Consider the following 19,510-nt stretch of genomic DNA (forward strand, 5'->3'; position numbering starts at 1 on the left):
GGGGGGGGGGGGGGGGGGGTTATGTTTAGCCTGAGAATAAATTTAACTAGAAGTGGCTTTAAAAAGCTTGAAGCTTCTTTCTTGAATTGTTTACCGTCTGCCAAACTGGTCACCAAATCCCCCCCCCCCCCCCAAAAAAAATCAAATGTTGGGTCACTCGTAAGTCGTGGTGCCACTGTATACATAATATTGAGGAAGAAGCCAAGAGTCACGTGGGAGGATTTTTACCAGGGAATTTAATAAGCAACAGTCTTACCGGATTAAAATTTCTGTAAAATGTCCATAATTTTTTTTTCTTCCTTAAAAATGTCTCCACAAAAGAAGCGCAGTGTAGCGTGACAAAAGAAAAATCAAAAGGGGGAAAACATGGGCAAGTTTAAGACCTACATACAATGAGCTTCAAATAACTACAGTGTGTTTAGAACCTTCTAGGATGTCATGATAGTCCACGTGTGGATAAAATGTAGATCTGTGCGACGGATTAAAAAAAAACAAAAAGGTCCATAAACGTCCAGGAAGTTAGCAAGAGGAACATGTATGATGGCATGGGAGGCTTTGAAAAAAATTTGATCCCCCAACAGTTGTGGCTCCACTCCTTTACCTTGAACAAAACAAGCATAATGGAAAAGTCAGCCCTTTTGTTAAAATCTGACAAGTGTTGTTGTCTAATTAGAATCTTCTATGTCCAGTCCATTACAACTGTGACTTTCTTTTAAAATGCTCTTTATTCTGTGCCAGTAACAGGTTGAAATCTTTACTGCTTTTAAAATCGATTCTCCATTGTGTGTCCACAAAAATTTTGCTCCATGGTTTGATAGTGCCGATAGCTAAGGACAGTCAACTTCATTTGTATCAATAATCGTCACAATTAATTATTTCCTCATACAGTGGCCTGAGATGTGCATTTACTCAAGAGCAGAGAATACCAGGCCATCTATTGAGGTGAAGCATTTATTGCAGGGTGTAGGGGCGTGATTTATCCTATATGAATGTTTTTTGACACTGTACATTTGCACTCAAAATTATAAATGGCACTTTAGATAAAGAATCTACTTTTAACATATGTAATATTAGATGCATTGACACACTCTCTCTCTCCCCCTCTCCCTGTCAATGGTGAAATGAGTTTGTTGTTCCTGGACACGTTCACCATTGACAAAATGCCATTGTATTGAACTGTTACTTGAGTTGACACTTGGATAGAAACACACAATGTTAGCTCATCTTTGTTGGACCCTTACCTCTGCAGATCCATCTGTCTATTTGTTCCGTCGTCATTCTGTTGCTTTGACACCTTGATGGACTCTGCTGGACTGGAGTTGGCCTCTGCTCCCCTCTTCTTGCCTCTTGCGGCCCCGCCACCTGCCGATGCCGTCTCTTTGCTTGCCGCTGCAGGAGAAGTGGCGACAGCCGCTTTGGGTGGCCGGCCACGTCGTTTTGCTGGTTGCGCATCCGTTCCAGCATCGGCAGCCATGTTCTTACTCACCTCGATCTACAACAGCAGGAGAAGGCAGAGTGAATATACTGTATAGTATGAGCTGTACTTGTTGCCAATCAATACCTCTCGCAGTGCGTACCTTCTTTATGTCTTCCTTGATGACTGGGTTCTCATTGTTTTCTTGCGTTTGAGACTCTGCAGGCTCTGTGGCTGTGATGCTTTTACTGCAAGTTTAGAAGCACAAAGATAAATGGCACGTGGCTTTCAACTGCCAGTGTGTTTGTATTGTTACCACTGTTCATCATTGCAGACCAGTTGCGGCTGCTGATCAGTCAAGGAAGGAAAGCTTTTTTTTCACCCCCGGCTTACATCAATAATGTGTATATTTAAATCTAAATTCTACCCTTCCTTGCTTTTCAAGAAAATGATCTCATCGACAACATTCATATTACATACTTTGTTGTGGTTTGGTTATGTTTATTTGGGTATGGTGCACTGCAGACAATAATGAGTATGTGGTAATTAATAGCCCAAAAGGAGTACGGTGAAGCAGAAGCATAGCGATGCCTTTCCCACCACACACCATGCAGTGCAGCAGGGGTGACCAAACTTTGCGACTGCATACTAACATGAAAAATAAAAATATTACATACAGTAGAAATTAAAATACGATGTCCACATCCCTGCAGTACAGCTGTCAGCTGCTCAATCTTAGCATCTGGTGTTGTGGATTGTAAGATCCCTCGAGTTATATACCGGTACTTATTAAAAAGAAGAAGTGCCATGAGGTGCCGCTACTCGTTGGGGGAAGAAACTGCAGAGTGACAGAAGAGTCGCCAAACGGAATGGGAATCGTATTTAACAAAGACAAAGTTGCTGGTGATCGGTGAATTCTTTGCATCAATTCAGAACACATTTGAACCAATTAAAACACACTTTTTAAAAATACAACCTTAAGGGGGAAGGGGGCACTATACAATAGTTAGGAGAGTGTACCTGTTCTTGTTGACAGTGGAGGAGTTAAGCGGCGAGGAGTTGGTGCTGGTATTACTTGTATCGGAGACTACCTGGGTCTTAAAGATCTTCCTGCCCGGTACAGTTAGAGTTTTGTTGACAGTCACCAACACCGGAGCTTGTTTAGGCTACAGAACAAGGACAACGGACAAGATTGGCTATAGTAAACGCTTCGACAGCATTTTAGCTTGTTTAAACAAAACAAAACCGTAGACTTCACAAACAGTCACATCTTTTTAGCGGTTGTGCACAAATTTCAAGGTCTCAGAAAGTGAATAACTGGTTGTTATGCAGAATGGTTATCCACCAACAACCCTCATGTGACCACTGCCACCAGAGACGACAGGAAATGGGAGGACTCCACAGCTTAAATTTCAATTGCGATTACACTCTCAGATATTGTGCTTTCATACTGTATGTCTGGAGTGTTGTAAGTGCAACATTGTAGCCACAGACATCACTGTCAATGTTTTGCAACATTCACCTTTCCTGTAAGCAGCATTTGTCGCATTTCACCTGACAAATAGTCTTTGTCATTTTTGAAATCCTGATGAAAAAGAAGAGAGAAAAGAAAACAAGAGTAAAAGACAATATACTATGTTTGCTGTGAATTACTGCACAATGAAATGTATGTGAATTGTGTCGTTACAAGAAAATCAACAGTGTTAATCAAATGCGAAGTGACGTGTGTTTCATTGCCTTGTCTAGCGCTAGGAAGAATGTGGGGCATATAACAGGGTCACTTGGACAGTCCAGGTGACACGCGGTGCTCTTGTTAGCGATGACGAAGAGAGCAACGTCACACACGATATACAGCTTCTGAAAATGCAACACCACACCATGAGGAAAGACTACAAAATAACATCTCTGTGCCAATATTAGTTGGTTCCTTCGCATTTGTTGCTGCGTGTACCTCGTTGGCTTTCGTGTCTTCAGGACATTGTGCATCTTTGGTCCGTTTGATGTTCTCCACCATTTTCCTCAGGAAGGCGTGACTATTATTCTCATTCTTGGTCATCAGCACCTCCAGCATGAACCACAGACACCTGAGCGCAAAGTAAAAACATGGCTCAGTAGCAGTCACTTAAAAGCAAACCACACAAAAATGTATCACTCGCTACACACTCTTTAATGTCTTTGAGCTGGTCATATTCATGCGGTTTCGTGAAGTCCGGGTCATGAGCCAGCAGGTGGATCATGAAAGGAACAACATACTCTGGAAGGAAGGAGACCATTTTTTCTGTGGAAAAGAAAGATCAGCTGAGTGATCATAGTGATCTTTCAGACCATGTTATGTCGGCATGTGACCAAGTTTACCCTGAGTGAGCGAGTTCTGCTTTATGTACTCTCTGCGCACTGAGATGTTCTTGAGTAGGCACTGTCGGGCGTGGGCGCGGCGCTCCTTCACCGGGTCTTTGGCACACAGGGCGAAGACAGCCAGGTACTCCAGTGGCAAGGAGAGTTTAGCTAGAGCCAAGTGCAACTTCTGAGCAAAGATCTGACGCACCTGGTAGCACTCATCCTGCATGCAGAAGGAAACTCTTCATTAGCAGAGATGAAAGTGGACTTTTCTGAAAATTCCGGGGGGAAAAAAATATATATATACCGGTATATATACACACGCGCACACACCTGGACGATAACGCATGAATTAGTTTACACAAAACACTATTCAAATACTCGACATTCAATTCATTCAAAACATTTAATCTTCCTTTTGTGTGCACACATGCACCCTTTGGAGCTTCCGGTCTCGCCGAAATTTCGAAATCTCCAAGATATGGCGAGGCCATGAGAATGCGAGGTATTACTGTTGTGGCGACGCCACTCAAGCTAAGCGAGCCTCAGCAGTAGATAGTCTGCTGCTCTCTGCTGTGTGTGCTTCAGTGCAGACATGTACGCAAGCGTGTCTTTTGATTTCAACCAATCAGCACAGATGCAACGTCACACACGACAACAGCAAAGCTGAGCTAGCCGAGACGACACTCGAAGTCGGACGGACACGTTTTTCTGCCAATCTGTTTTTCCCTTTTTGTCCAAATATATTTTTTTATGGCAACATGTCTTCTCCACTGTGTCTTTTATTCATTCCACTGGGGTTTAGCAAGTGTGTTTATAAAGAGACGAAAATATGTACTGTTACTCGTGTTAGTGTCTCAACATGGCTACGCTCGTGAAAGCAAAACAACGAACTCAAACGCGTCTTCGTTCAATGTTGTCAACTAATATCCGGATTAATTTTAGGTAAACTTTCCTCAATTCTCCTTAGGGATTTTCCGAAAATTTAGAAAAACCCGCAGGACTTTCATCTCTGCATTAGGTACACCCATAAAATTCAATGCAAGAGCTGTATCAAAAACAACGCGGTTCCAAATATGGCTCAGTTTTGATTGACACTGTCAGAGGTATTAAACAAACCACGTTTGCTGATGAGGTAGACTGGTGGTGAAGAATTGCATTACATCTCACAGAGCTATGAACCTGATGTAACTACATGGGAGTCAGAATATGAGAAACACCTCCAATTGTGAGTTCAGTTCTACCTCGCGGCAAGTAAAAACACCTGTCGAAAATATCTACGAAATGGTGTTCTCACCAAGAAATGCAAACCACTAATATGTTTGTGAAATGCCAAATGAAAAATAGACTGACATTGATAACAAGGCCACACAGCTGAAACTGTTCAGGCGTGATGATTTCATGGTAACAGGGCTCCTGGGCTAGCTTCATAATGGCGCCACCTGCAGCCAGCCTTAGACGAGACATGTCTGATTTGCTGCAGGGAAAAAGAAATGGCAAGAAAAAACAACCCAAAATGAATTACTACAAAAGCAGTGGTCCTCAGCCACTTGGCCATTTGGTAGCAAGTCAGGCAGATATGTAGATTGAGGAGGAGGAAAAAAAATTGTAGGGGAACATATACTGTATGTCCGAATCAGAAGTATTTGTCAGCAGGTTGTTGACTTGAATGTTACCTGATCTTTTTTTGCTCTGTTAGGTCTCCCTCGCTAACCAGCATTGCTGACAGCAAGCGTAACGTGGAGTTTGCCGATTTGGACTGGTTGTTCTTCATTCCTAGTAACCAACGCACTAGCAGCTTGATGGCCTGGACCTAAGATCAGATGAACACAAATAATTAGATTAATATTGATACACGGGAGGATGTATTGCTTTAATGTGCCTCTTTCATTGCACAAGCAATATATCCCACTTACACCTAAAAGGTCTAATTTATTTAATGAAATAAGCTACAAAAGAAAAGTTATACGTACGATATAACTATTTCATATTGGTCGATTAAAAAAACAAAAAACTGTTTTTGGGCACATTGTCATGCAGTTTAACATGGCAAGTTGCTGCTCTTGCAGTGCACTGGAAATGCATATTTGCCGGAGACCCAAAGCAGCATGATAGCATCCTTGATAGTTACATTCAAATTCCTTCAATGTTCATACAATGCAAGTGTCGTGAACTAATACTCTCTTGCAATGCAGGCACAACCATTGACCAACCACTAGATTTTTTTAGTGGGCTCATTTTTGCCATATTCTATTCATATCGTACTTGTCCGATTATGAGAAAGGGCGCACTGGGAAAGTCACTTTGATGCCCGTGCACTACCGTGCACCTGTGTTTGGAGCGGCATTCATTTCCGAATGCAGCCAGCACTAGCACTTGCACACCGTGTCCTCACTCTAGTCAGTGTGCCTCGTGCGGGCACTGGCACTCCGTTTTTATGTTACTCTATATTCCAAAATGCAAAATCTGAGCAACAGACAGGGTTTCCGAATGGTCAGAGGGAATGTGCTCGCTTTGAGAGTATTTCCAGATGCGCCCTGGAGCGCGATGCTGAGGGCCGGACACTGGCGCTCTAACAAGTCTAGAATAGGGAGCTCTGGTACTGCTCCACGTCGTATCCATCCGGAGGAGGTTTAATCCAAATGATCAGCTCATCAGCAAGCTTTATAGGAGCCTGATAATGATCCTGATCATTTGAATCACGTGTTTTGCAGCAGGGAGACATGGAAAACATGCAAGACACCGGCCGCCGAGCACCGGACTTTTGACACCTGTGCTTTAAAGTGTCGGTGTGTGTGTCTCTCACCTTAGCCAGAACTTCAGGTGAAACTTCTTCATCAGTGGTCCACAGCTTACCATTCTTGTTTCCCACCGACTAGACACAAAAAAACCCCAATATAAACCTAAGCTTTATTTTTTACAATACTACCACTTCTTTAAAGCAGTTATCCATAATCAACCATTTTAAAATGGAAACACGTTGCACACACCCTGTCATTCATGAGGAGGTCTTTGACGATGAAGTTAGCCACTATGGACTTCATTGGTGAGGCAAACTGATCCGGTGCCAACATGGAGATGTGGCCTAGTGACACAAGCGGTGTGATGAGCTGCTCAGGAACGTCTGCGTTTAGACTCCGCGAGAGAGGCTGGAGGTATGGAGGACATATAACGCATCAAGATTTTCTTTTCTCCGAGAAAGCATCTCAAAAATTGAGGATTTGTTTTTGGTCCTTTACCTCAAAAATTTGAGCCAACTGCACTTCCTTGTTGTTGAAGATGGCATGTATACAGTGGACGGCCTGCTTGGCCTGATGAGGTGTCCCCCTCTTAGCTTTTTGATGTAGAATGGGAATTAAGGTCCTGATGGATGCATAGGATAATTTATGAGTAAGAAGACAAATCAGCATTGGGGTAGGTTCGCTGTGTCACGTAACACATACGATCTTATCTGTGGTAGTTCCGTCTCAATTTTTTGTCCGGTATTCCTGAATATCTGGATTGCTGCCTCAGCCACCTTGTCATCTTCCATTTTCAGACACTGGAGAAGAGACTCATAGGTCTCTGATGAGTGGAATGCTGTGGGGTGGGTGAACGACAGAACCTAAAAGGAGTAATAAGGGTGGTTAATTAACACTGAAGTCAAATTCACCTTTGAAAGAATTAGTATTGCTTTAGGGAATTCAAATTTCCCCAGTGTGGGACAAATAAAGGATATCTTATCTTATCTTAAATCATCCAACACATGACAGATGATCAATTTGCAATGAATCAATTGGGGGAAAAAAAAGATCGAAAAATGAAATGGGATGACTTTCCAGTATCATGTACCTTCAGTAGCTCCAAGCCTGAGCGGATGGCTGTATCAGGGGTAACACCCTCTTCATCATCATCTGCTGTGCCTTCAATTGACTTGTTGAGCAGTTTTACCAAAGCACTAAATACAAAAAAGGCCATGGTTATCAAAATTAAAAAAAAAAAAAAAAAAAACGTAGGCTTTTACAACAATTACAAAGTGGTATTAAAATATGATCTATTCAGCTGCAGTGGTCTGTCCCAATGTTGTTTTTCCATCATGCAGAAAGGGTTAACCTTCAAACCTTGCTGATAAAGCAGTTACACTTCCCCACCACACGATGTCTCATTGAATGAGAAAAGCCAGTTGATGGTGTGTCGGGTTAACACAAAGGCAAACATGAGCATGAAGCTATTGAATCTCAAGTTTCATAGGTTAAACCGTGCTCCTACTTACAGTGCACTTCCATTAGTGCACCACAGAGAATTTCACGGGCGATGAGTTTTTTTTCTCCTTATCATACTTTTTCACACCTGATGGCCTCTGAGTCGATGTGGACTGGGGCAATGCGTTCGAGCAGGAACTTAACCATCTCCAAGAAAGGATTGGTCGGTTGTTTGGGAAACGTTAACTTCCGAGTGATCTCCCTCTGTACAAACAACAAACAGTGATTGTGCTTTAATGTGGTAAATTTGTCAGATTCTAGATTAAAGCCAAGTATATACATACAATACATCCATATTTATGATGGTGTGACTGTTTACATGGCAGTTTTGTATTCATACCAGCGAGATTTAAAAATATGGAGAGAAGAGGTAAAAAATACCTCATGGATTGGTTAGGTGTCACAGCATTTTAAAGTTTTTGCAATGTCGACGTTTTACACTAACGCTGATTTAAATCACCATTAATTCATTCATCTTCCGAACCACTTCATCCTCACTAGGATTGCGGGGGTTGCTGGAGCCTATCCCAGCAGTCTTCGGGCAGTAGGCCATGCCCCTTTTGCATATACATTGCAAAACAGCAAGCGATATACTATGAAAGATGCAGCGTTCCATATTCTCTCACCACACAAATCTCCGCCTGTTTGCAAGAGCAAGTCGGACTGATGAGGATCTCAAGTTGAGCTCTGAGCTTCTCATCGTCACCAAGAACCTGATTGAACTTTTTCATAAAATCCTGAGCTTTCCCCGCATCTGGCAGGTTCTCTGAAAAATGCAAAAAAGAAAAATAGCCTTGATTTATTTGGCACTTACTGACTATAATGAAAACAGCAGTTTTTGAGTAGATGAGTTACTGACTTGCAATATTCATCAGCTTCCCAAACATGGCACTGTTATTGGTTTCAGACTAAAGGAGAGAGGAAAATTGGGTTACATCTACATCTGTGCTCGAAGCAAGATGAAGATCCTTTGATTCAACGCACCACAGGCAGTTTGTGAAGGTCAAGCAGCTCTTTAACCAAGCCCCTCAGCATATTCTGACACTTCCACATCTCATTCAAAGCCCTGCAAAAGAATAAGAGACAAGGAACAAGTTAGCCACAATGGTGGACAACTATAGCTTTTTTCTGATGAGTAATCAAAATTGTATTATGTATTGTGAAATTTGGCCCGAATGGGGGATGTCCGAATCACACTTTATCACCAAAGTCTGAATCAGATTCTTTTGTTTAAAGTATCTGCCAATACGTTCAGAAAAAAGAGGTTGCATCAAGTTTAAAATTAATATAAAAATACATGTACAGACATGTATATATGTCAAATTGTATGGTTTTGATATACAATTAGAAAATATGGACCATTCCACCAAATCAGTACCAATTGTTCTGTCACACTCTCAAAATACACTCTGTTTTCCTTTCATTTTTATAAGCACTAAATTTGATGATATACATATTCAACAACTCACAATGTGTATTGGTGTATCTCAACCCTTTTTTTTGTATCAGTTGGGTTTTTAGCATTAAAAATGACCAAATGGAGTAACGATAGCCATGGCATTTATTGTAATAGAGTGCCAACTCTAAACCTAATGCATATCAATGTGGAGGCCACTTTCCTAAAATGTATTTTCATCTTATTGTCTGGCGACACAAATGGCACTAATTTGGTGGAATCGCCCAAATAAGCGTAAAACTTTAGAGCACAATTGATTTGCTCAATGCTAAACGATACATTTACATCATCACTTGTAGGCTTGTGCAGGCTAAAGTGAAGGGTCCACACAGCTGCATAGATGTTGGGTGTGTGCATGACTTCTCAGGCTGATTTTAGGAATTATGATGTCATATCAAGAATCATAGGTTGACTGTTGTCTCAGAACGTCTCGTGTTCGATCTTTGAGGTTCCACTGTACTTTGTCCAGAAAACAGGTATGTAAAACAAAAAATAGGTGCAGGATTACTGACTTGACAGCGTTGGTGTCCAGGCAGGCATACAGGTAATAGAGACATTTCATCTTCTCTTCTGTTTCAAGGCTGTGGGGGACCATGAACTGGGCAAAGATCTTTTCAACTAGTAACCTGCAGAACAGAAATTGAGACCTTCAGAGGACAAACTGGAGAGTCGTTGTTACATTTCATTATCTTCACACAAATCAAGATTCTAAGGTGCATTAAAAAAAGGTTCATCTTCCTGACTATAAAGTCATAGAGGTACATTTTTATTTGATTTGATGAAAATATGCTCTCTTACTTATCATCGATGCTGTTCTGGTAATAGATGTGCAACAGCTTGTCTTTGATCCAGCTGATCATCAGAGCAGACTCCTTCCCCGCCTCGTGGTGTAAACAGTATTTTTTATAAAGCTGAGCCAGGCCCATCATCGCCTCCTTGCGCACTCGCCACTGGCAGGAGTAAAACAAACGTGAGAAACATGCTCAATATACTCCGTTTCACGTTCATGCATATATTGAAGAATAATGTGACCTTGACATTATGTTACACTGCTGCATTTATCTCACCCTCTTGTCCAGCGTCCTCTCTCTTACGAAGCCCAATAGCTGGTCATTGACCAAATTAAGATCCTTCTTCCCAGCATTGATGATGGTGACTATGACATCATGACGAATGGCCTCCTCGGGGTCATGGGAACGCACTTTCAAGAACTCTTAAATCAGGTGTTTGGAGAGAGAAATAGACTGAATTAGCCAGAGAAAACCAAAGTAATCCACTCGGTATGTAAAGAAAACATCAAGGCATGTGCACACCTGTGAGGTCTCTGGCCAGGTCTGGGTGGTTCATGAGACAGTGGCTGGCAAACTTCACACACTCTAACCTCACCGGGACATGGATGTCATTGAACCTGGACAACACAAGTTACTCATGAACTAGTTTATAGTGAATGAAGGAGAATGTAGATAGATAAATGTTTGAATTGGCATCTTTTCCAACATGGTGGCTTTTTCCAGAGCAGTAAACGCAACATCAACAACACATCACCGTCACAGCAAAACGCACTATAGGAAAACATTCATACTGCACTGATCGTCATGCCTGCGTGAATATATTCACAAAGAATATCCAATAATGAATATCCTTCACCGATTGCTCCTGAGGCTACCCAGCATTTTGCAGAGCCCCTATGTAGGTACTTATACAAGCACTTAAAATGCCCATTAATGGACAATTGGGGGGAGATTCCTCAGCTCTCTGGGGCACCAGATTGCATAAACCTGTATATCACAATGTACCTCAAACTATGACTCAAATGCATTAAATTACAGTATTTTAATTTCCATTTTCAACTAGAAGCAGTTTAGCGGCTACACAGGTTCCACACAACTCACCGGCCTAAGAAGCACTGCCATAGAGGTCTGTTATGTGAGGCCAGCTCGGAGTCTTTGGCCCCAAACAATTTAGCTAGCAAGCGCACAACAGCTAAACGCTCTTCTCCGTCATTGCTCTGCAAACGACAAAAACATGTATGGTGGGTTACATTTTTTCATACTTTACATTATACTGTATATGCATAAATAAATTATATTACTTGACAATAGAAAAAAATGATAAATTAATCAGAGTGAACTTGTGAAGTGTAAAGTTAATAGCGAGTGTGTGTGTGCGTGGGTCTGGGTCAGTAACCTTGAGTTTGAATTCCAGCTGTGGCATAACAGAGGTAAGCAGCAAAGGATCAATTGCAAAGAGCTCTTGGATGAGGTCAAAAACGTGCTCCGACAGGTCACTGACAGAGGATTTACCCATCACGAGGACCTGATTAAAGAACTGAAGAAAAAACAAAACATTAAAAGACATTTATCTAACAAGACGAAAAGAAAAAAAATAAACGCTACGAGGTTGATAGCCAAAATACCGAAGATTAAGTAGAGTATACATGCAGCCACATACATTTGCAATGCACGTTTCTATGGTCTGGACGGTTCTCTTCAGGATAGTCTTTGCAAGATCATACGCTTGTTTGTTCAGATTCTGTACAAAAAAAAGTTAACATAGTGGTGAAAATTATACAACATTACCTTTTGTTTCTGCTTATTAAATAAATCCCAAATGACTTGAATGAATGAATGAAGACATTGAAATATTGAAAAAGCATTTCAAGTGTAACTTCTCACCTTGTGTGCAGGGATGAGGTTAATAAGGATGCTATCCAAAAGTTCCTGTGTGACTCCATCTCCCTCCAGGATGATAGAACACATCAGGTCCATCATGTGCATCTGCACTTTCTGATTGTGGCTGTTGCTGCCAGAAGGAAAGAGGGGTGGGTTGACCACAAATAAATTGTCTTTGAAATTATTCATAGGTTTTAACATAGTGTTCAGTCATCAGTTAACCCACGCATTGGTAGGGAATATGTGTTGAGCTTGACTGCAAATAGCAGATTTCCACCAATAGCTGATTTTCCTGTGAAAGTGACTAATTGCATATTGTAGTTTTTCTTATTCAACATGGTTACACAAAAAAATCTCCCAAGTTAAAAGCATTACAGAAATGATTATTAATAATCTATCTATTCATTTATCTTATAGAATTCTTTGTTTTTTAAAAGGAACATTAAACAGGTCATTGGCTCACAGGATTAAGTATTTCATTCAAGCAGGACATCCATCGGTCATCATTGAATAAATATATATCCTTGGTTGCATGTTTGCGCCCTGACTAACTTCAAGCAAGCATTCACACTGTATTCTGTTCTGCTCTCACTGTAGCAAAAATAAACAACAGCAAAAATGACAACTCAAAACAGGTGTTGAATATTGTGAATCAATAGAGGTCTTACTTGATCACAGAGAAGAGGGTTTTGAAAAGCTGGGTGAAGATCTCATTACAATCTTCAAGTTCAAAGCATATGTTATATGATTTAACCCATGCCAAATTCTACAAGAAGAGAGAAGAAATCCATAAACACTCTATTGAAACATTTGTGCATCATTTAGTCTGTGCGTATATTATATAACAAATCTGAGTATCACCTCCAGAAGATAAAAATATCTGTTAAACTGAGGGCTCTTGGTGTCTTCCAGTCCCTTTAATTGTCTAGTGATAAAGAGGAAGATGTCCTGCAGACAGAAGCACAAATCACTCGTTCAGCCAAAATGTCTCCACAGATTCTCATTGTAAGTGTGCAAGATTATAACCACTGTCAAAAGCGGGCTCCTTGCCTTGAGTTTGTCATGTGAGGTGTAGGGGGCCTCGGGGGCATAGATCCTGAAGATGTCAGCCAGACAGCAGGCGACGAGCAGCCGCACATCTTTATTGGGGTTCCTGAGGAAGAACTCTGAGGCAAGGTGGAGTGCGAGACCAAGATACTGCTGCTTCTCCTCTTCGGAATCTTGATCCATGTCCATGTAGGTTTTGACCACCATCTGTGCAGCATTGAAATAGTGACAAAATGTGAGACGGAATTTATTTGAGTGCTTAAACTCCAAACCGCCATGATTGGGTTTGGAGGCCATTCTGTACAAATGCATTAAAAAAAAAAGTTTTAAAAAAGTAGGTTTTGTAAATAGAGATACACAATTCTCGGGCCGATATTAGGAATGATGACCTCATATGAATAAATTAAATAAGACTTTAAAAAAAGGCTCAGATAGAAAGAAGAAAAATCCAAGAATGAAGATGAAAATCCAATGAAGCTCCCCTTTGTGTTTGGTGCGCTCCTTTCCATTGAATACAGCCTAACATAAACTGTCCTTCTCTGAGCTTGTGCAGGACAAAACATAATAAGGTGTGTGGGATTTTTCTGAGACCAAATTAAGCATTGACCTCACACTCAAGAAACATGACACGATTGTGTGGTATTACTTCACTGTTTTAGAGGAAGGCATCTCGTGTGCTATTTGCACCAAATGTTCTGCAAACATTCAATGAAAAGGGCGGGGGGAAAAACACAAGAAATCTTATCAGCCACTTAAAACATTGCCATTGCTACAACAGTGCAAAAAAAGTGAAAAGAATTCAGCATGAACATGAATTGGTTAGTGCATAAATCATGCAGTTACACACAGACGAGGCAATTCACCAGCCTGCTTCGATGCATTGGAGTGACTTAGGGGAGTACTGTCGTATGGGCGAGCAAATGAAGCAGACAGACATTTGTAGGAATGGGGGGATGGGTAAACAGAGTCCACAGCACCACTTGTACGCCTTAGTGCACAAGCAGTCACAAACTGCCTGCTGCCCACACGGAGGAATTAGGGTGTACACTGGATGAATGTATTATACAGCTCTCTCTCAGATATACAGTATACAGTATTACATTATTACATGACTGCAAGGTTACAATAATAAAGAGGAAAAATATTATGGTTTTGTATTTGTTTACAGTGTTTGACAATGTTCGGTAAAGTAAATAACATATCCATTTAGATGACCAAACTAAAAGCAGCTGATCAGATAAACTATGTTTCAACTGATAATTATTCTCGCACTTGACCATTGACACAACTGAGGGCACAGTTACCTTGCAAAACGACCTAGTGCAAACACCTTTGAAACTCTAAGCCTTGTTGAAAATGTTCACGTAAAAGATGGAAGCAATGTCAAAACCATCCCTTTTTTATACTGACACGCAAAAACAATTAAACTCTGAAATATTCCAGCTGCCCCAATCACTGACAATGACGCATGTGTCAACCCCACAATGCATGTTGATTCTGTTACATGTGCATCGATTATATTCAGTCACGAAATGGAAGTTGATCAGTCTTTCAATAAGTAAGGCAGTAAAAGGTAGGAAACTTTGCCCTTCAAGTAGAAACAATAGTATTTCCGTGCAGTGTTGGTGTTGAAATACTACTTGCAACCAAAGCCAATTTTGCCAACCAAACTGACCTAAAAGCCAGACTAAAATCACAGCTGTGCCAGAGACCCTCCACGTGGCTAAGAAACATTTTTACAAAAATGTGTTTGAAGGAAGCAGGTTTGTAGCCTGGGGATGTGACGTAACAAATGCAAGTAGAGTGACTCGATAGACATTGATTTTTTTTATTTGGGCTTCAGGATGACTTCACGTTCATTCAAGGTAAAGGAAAACCCTTGTCGGATCGACACCAACATGTTTTTCCAAACCAGGCCCACTTCTATGAACTCTAGACTGCTGGATCGAACTGAGACACTGTTTTATCATCTCTTTTTTGGAAGAAGTTGTTTTTTTACGTGACATTGAATTAAGTTTGATGCATAAGGCAAAACCACATATTGGAGTCAAAACATGTGTCTAGCAAGTATGCAAGCATATTGTATTCACATTCATGATAGAATGAGACAATAATACTGTAAGATTTACAGACAGCTGATTATATTAATTTTACTTACGAGTGGGGATGCCCTGATCACGTTTTTGCACCCTAGTCCGAGTCAATATGCGGATACAGAGTTCTGAATCAATACCTCGGCAATGGATTGGGGGGGGGGGGGGGGGAGTGCATCCAAATATATATACAGTACATAATTTTAAAACAAAACTACTGCAACATAACACCTTTTATTTGGCTAGCAGAGCAGTGGTTTAAACAAAGTCAAGCATCCCCGTCCCCTTGGACACATCAGTTTTGCTGCCAAATGAAGTGCTCAATTTGCAGACATTGCAAGTTTCTGTGGCGCTGTTTCTGCTTTCCACATTAAAATATTTCCACACAGCGCTCAGTGTCATTGTTACACCGCACTAGCTTCACTTTAGATTTCCAGCGACAACAACCAAAACATCCCCAACTGTGTTTACTTATTTCTCTATCTGTGCCTTTCATTGCAGACCACAAACGCCAGTCACCCAAAGCTCATACTTTTTACAGCCTGCTGACAACTGGAGACCAGTCTGGGTTCAGTGCTGTATCCCGTCTTCCTCCTCTAAACACTGCACCTTACAGATCAAACCAATAACTGAATCATAATATATGTTGCATTTTCTGCACTGTCAATGAGAAATAATGTCCTGTTTTTGAAGAGTAAAGGGGTGGAAATGTGAATGTCAGTTTTTTTTAATCTGATTCATTAATTAGTCAAAAGACAGACTGATTAATCAATTATTAAAAATAATTGTGAGTGAGAAGCTCTAAAATCAGAAAATGTGCAGCTAATCCACGTGATCAGTGTCTGAATCGCTATTGCACAGTCTCACTCATGGATAATCGTCATCAGAATTGGCAGCATCAAAGCCTGATCCCAACACCCCTAGTATAGAGGCTGTCTGGGATCCTGATACACTCAATGCCCAGGTTCGCAAATATTGTCCGTCTAATATTGTCACAATCCGTTTGCCGAGATAATCCATCCACCTCACAGGTGTGGCGACTAAAGAAGCTGATTAGACAGCACGAATAATACACAGATGTGCCTTAGGCTGCCCCCAAAAAAAGGCCATTCTAAAATGTGTTCTTTTACCAAAATGGATATCCAGGGGCATGACCACCATTTTCCGAACACAGTGTAACACATATCCTTCGCATAGGCTTGACCACTTGTGCCATTCATCCCCAATCATCATCTCATGTTGAAGCATCATAACGCATGATCCCCATGCTGCAAGAAGTCTTTACAGCATTTCCGAAATGTGAAAACAAACCGGTTCTTGCATGACCAGCATACCTACTGGTCATGTGACCCATTATCATGTTTATGATGATCTGGATACGGAAGCATCACTGCTACAGAAGAGGAGTGGACCAACAATGACAGGTCACAAAAAAAAAAAAAAAACATAATCAACTCTATGTATAAGGCAAATGATGGTAATAATATAACGCTTTCTAATAAGCATAATTGTGACGTGGATGGATTGTCTATATCAGCAAAGGAGAGGCACTCACTGACAGATTAAGAACAAATTTGGACAGAAATAGATTTTTTTTTCAGAGAAAAAGTCTCAGATCTTCACGTTTAGTTTGATAGAATGGGAGCAAAAACATGTTCTATTTTTATCTAGCCATCTATCTTTATTATCTTTATATTTTGTTTCGGTGTGTACAAGTACATGTTAATTCATATACAGCTTCCAACAGTAGCATTGTGTTGCTCCACATGAGGAAAGACCAGGTAAAACTGACATGACTGAGAAAAGTCACAAAGATGCTGATGCATTCTGTGTAGGGTTACGAATGCAAAGTAACATACTCTTTCATATCACAGAATGATTGCAGGGTAAACACTAAAATGCACAATAATGAAAAAGCTTTGTTAGCCCTTCCAACTTTTATACACACACGCATAACTTTATAGTTGACTGCACAAAGAACCAAGTGGCACAGGTCCGACAAACTATCTGTAGTAATGCTAAAACGTATAAAAAGGTATGACTAGATCAGTAAATTGGCCACTAAAATATTGGTTATGGCCTATTCTGAGCACCCTGAATCATCTCATTTGTGATCTGTGCCCTACTATTGACTGATGACCAATGTGACACACACCTGTTGCACCACATAGGTTCCAGTTATTCAAAATCCATAGGTCAACCGGTGTGGAAGATCACCGACGGATGGATGTTTGTCTTTATGATCATACAATACTCTCATATTTCCATGTTTGTCAGAGCTGCACAGTTCAAATTGATTCATCTATCCTCCTCTACACTGCTTATCCTCATCAGTGTTGTGGGTGAGCGGAAGCTCATCTCATCAGATGATGTTTAGCGAGAGGAGAGAAACGTTTTGTGGCATTTAATAATTAATTTGTGATAATAACAACATAATTGTACAAGTCCAGGGTTCGAGAACCTGTCCTGCGTAAAAGATGGGCGATCTTGTACCAGTACCAGATTGTAAAATTAGATGCGAGTTTTGGAATGGTGCCAGAGGCCATCCAAGGCGAAGTGCAGTCCGAGCAAGTAAAGACATTTGCGTACCTTCAACCGTTTGACCACCTCATCGTTGCTGATTTTATCCGTTATCTCTTTGACTCCGGGAGGATAGCAGATCTTGCCGTCGCCCGCCGATTTCTGCTGTTGCGGGAACTCCATGGTGGTGGACGTCGAAACCAAGCGGTCTTCTACTGGCCTCTATGGGCCGGAAAACAAAAGTTCAGCAGGGCTATGCTATAACACTTACAAATAACTAATTTTGAGCACTATTTCACTCTCTAAACGTTCCATTCCCAACACACGCGCCTCGTATGGCATGGAACTATTTCAAGGTTGTAGGATGACGAACAGTTTTAAGTTACAAAGCCAATACTCAAGCAGATATATGCATATGGACATTAGCTTACAAGCTAATGCCCAGCTGTAGCTAAGTCCCAGGTTTCTTTAATGCAACTAAAAGCACCGTTTTGCGATTAAGAACGGCGCATAAACAACAGGAGTCGCATCCAAACGTACTAAGTCGTCCGAAGAAACACATGTAATAGCACACACGACTCGCCTGTGTGTACTACTGTCACACAGGTTATCAAATGGATCAGCGATCGAGCTTTGGAGCAAAACAGCATTGGCATTTAGCGGGAAGCGCGGTTCGCTGCTAGCAGCTAGTAGCTGCTACATACAGTGTGTTAGCGACTAGCCGGGCGAGTTGCTAGTGTTAGGCCGCAAATTATTAAGGTAACCATCACATCTCCCTCCTCAGACAACCGCTGAGGAAGTCAAGTATGCTTTCATCGAAGCATGAAACATCCACACCGGCGAATAGAACCAGAACTTTCCAACAAATGCAACAACTTTAGTAAGTTTAAACATTGAGCAAATTTACTTGACGCTCTCTTTTTGGACTTCAACTCATCTGCCTCTCGTTAACATGCGAAGGGCTGCTACCGTTGCCCTGAGCTCTCCTCTAACACCAGTAACTTGCGTCCACGGACGATTCAAAGCACATGAAAAAATGCTACACGCTGATCTTTCCAAACAGCGCGAGTATAATCACAGCCGATTTGCACAACAACCGTTTTCCGGTATTTACCTTTCGAGTGGGCCGATTTAATTCATTAGTCTGACACAGGTTGGATCTAGTTTTCCGCACAAAGCTCTGTCCGTTCAGTTTGTGCTATCTGTGAGACGACTGAGTGAAGAGCGCCCCCGTTTGGCCCAAGTGAATACTACAGTTCCAAATACCTGGCGGACCACAAGACGACAAGCTTATTTTTCCCGCCGTTGAGCCAAGACACATTCGGTGTCTTAGACTTGAAAGTAAAATCTCACGGAACACCATAAAAAACAATCCACAAAAGTGATACACAGGTCATTTATCAAACAAGTTTTGACATCGAGTCAAAGAGACTCGGGGTTTTCTGCCTGTCACGACACATTATTGGCATAGATCGATGAACAAATATAAACAATTTGTAGTAAACATTCAACCATTTTTCCGATCCGCTTTATCCTCACACGGGGGCAGGGGTGCTGGAGCCTATCCCAGGCGTCTTCGGGAAGTGGGCGGGGGGGCACCCTGAACTGGTTGCCAGCCAATCGCAGGGCACACAACGAACAACCGGCCACGTTCACACTCACATCTTGGGACAATTTGGAATGCTCAATCAGCCTGCCTTGCATGTTTTTGGAATGTAAGAGGAAATCGG

At 41.4% G+C, this 19,510-nt stretch overlaps 1 protein-coding gene across 2 annotated transcripts; it reads right to left on the bottom strand.

Annotated features, from left to right (window-relative positions):
- Positions 1-5: 5 nt before the first annotated feature.
- pds5a (PDS5 cohesin associated factor A) lies at positions 6-19,051 on the bottom strand. 2 transcript variants are annotated; one of them, XM_052085195.1, is made up of 33 exons: positions 18,895-19,051; positions 17,850-18,002; positions 13,171-13,374; positions 12,982-13,068; positions 12,789-12,886; positions 12,124-12,250; positions 11,900-11,980; positions 11,636-11,776; positions 11,341-11,456; positions 10,762-10,856; positions 10,516-10,661; positions 10,247-10,398; positions 9,961-10,074; positions 8,977-9,058; positions 8,852-8,900; positions 8,619-8,758; positions 8,081-8,196; positions 7,583-7,688; positions 7,195-7,355; positions 6,991-7,114; positions 6,742-6,900; positions 6,558-6,626; positions 5,428-5,564; positions 5,105-5,228; positions 3,770-3,974; positions 3,578-3,692; positions 3,366-3,498; positions 3,152-3,271; positions 2,937-2,999; positions 2,435-2,580; positions 1,578-1,662; positions 1,242-1,492; positions 6-601 (listed from the first exon to the last, which is right to left on the bottom strand). In XM_052085195.1, the coding sequence occupies exons 2-33, from the start codon at positions 17,961-17,963 to the stop codon at positions 598-600; spliced, it is 3,864 nt and encodes a 1,287-aa protein (XP_051941155.1). In that variant the 5' UTR covers positions 17,964-18,002; positions 18,895-19,051; the 3' UTR covers positions 6-597. The 2 variants fall into 2 exon arrangements, with proteins under 2 accessions (XP_051941155.1, XP_051941156.1); XM_052085196.1 differs by lacking the exon at positions 18,895-19,051 and adding an exon at positions 18,688-18,871.
- Between the last annotated feature and the right edge of the window lie 459 nt (positions 19,052-19,510).

This window comes from Hippocampus zosterae, chromosome 13 (genome assembly GCF_025434085.1).
Source record: "Hippocampus zosterae strain Florida chromosome 13, ASM2543408v3, whole genome shotgun sequence".
Classification (NCBI taxonomy): Eukaryota; Metazoa; Chordata; class Actinopteri; order Syngnathiformes; family Syngnathidae; genus Hippocampus; species Hippocampus zosterae.

What these genes read in the sequence shown, in the direction of transcription:
- pds5a (XM_052085195.1), bottom strand. Translation starts at nt 17,963, where the DNA reads ATGGAGTTCCCGCAACAGCAGAAATCGGCGGGCGACGGCAAGATCTGC. An exon ending in AACAGGCGGAGATTTGTGTG is followed by an intron (nt 8,197 to 8,618) that starts GTGAGAGAATAT and finishes TTGTTTGTACAG; the next exon opens with AGGGAGATCACTCGGAAGTT. An exon ending in CAGCTCAAAGACATTAAAGA is followed by an intron (nt 3,499 to 3,577) that starts GTGTGTAGCGAG and finishes CTTTGCGCTCAG; the next exon opens with GTGTCTGTGGTTCATGCTGG.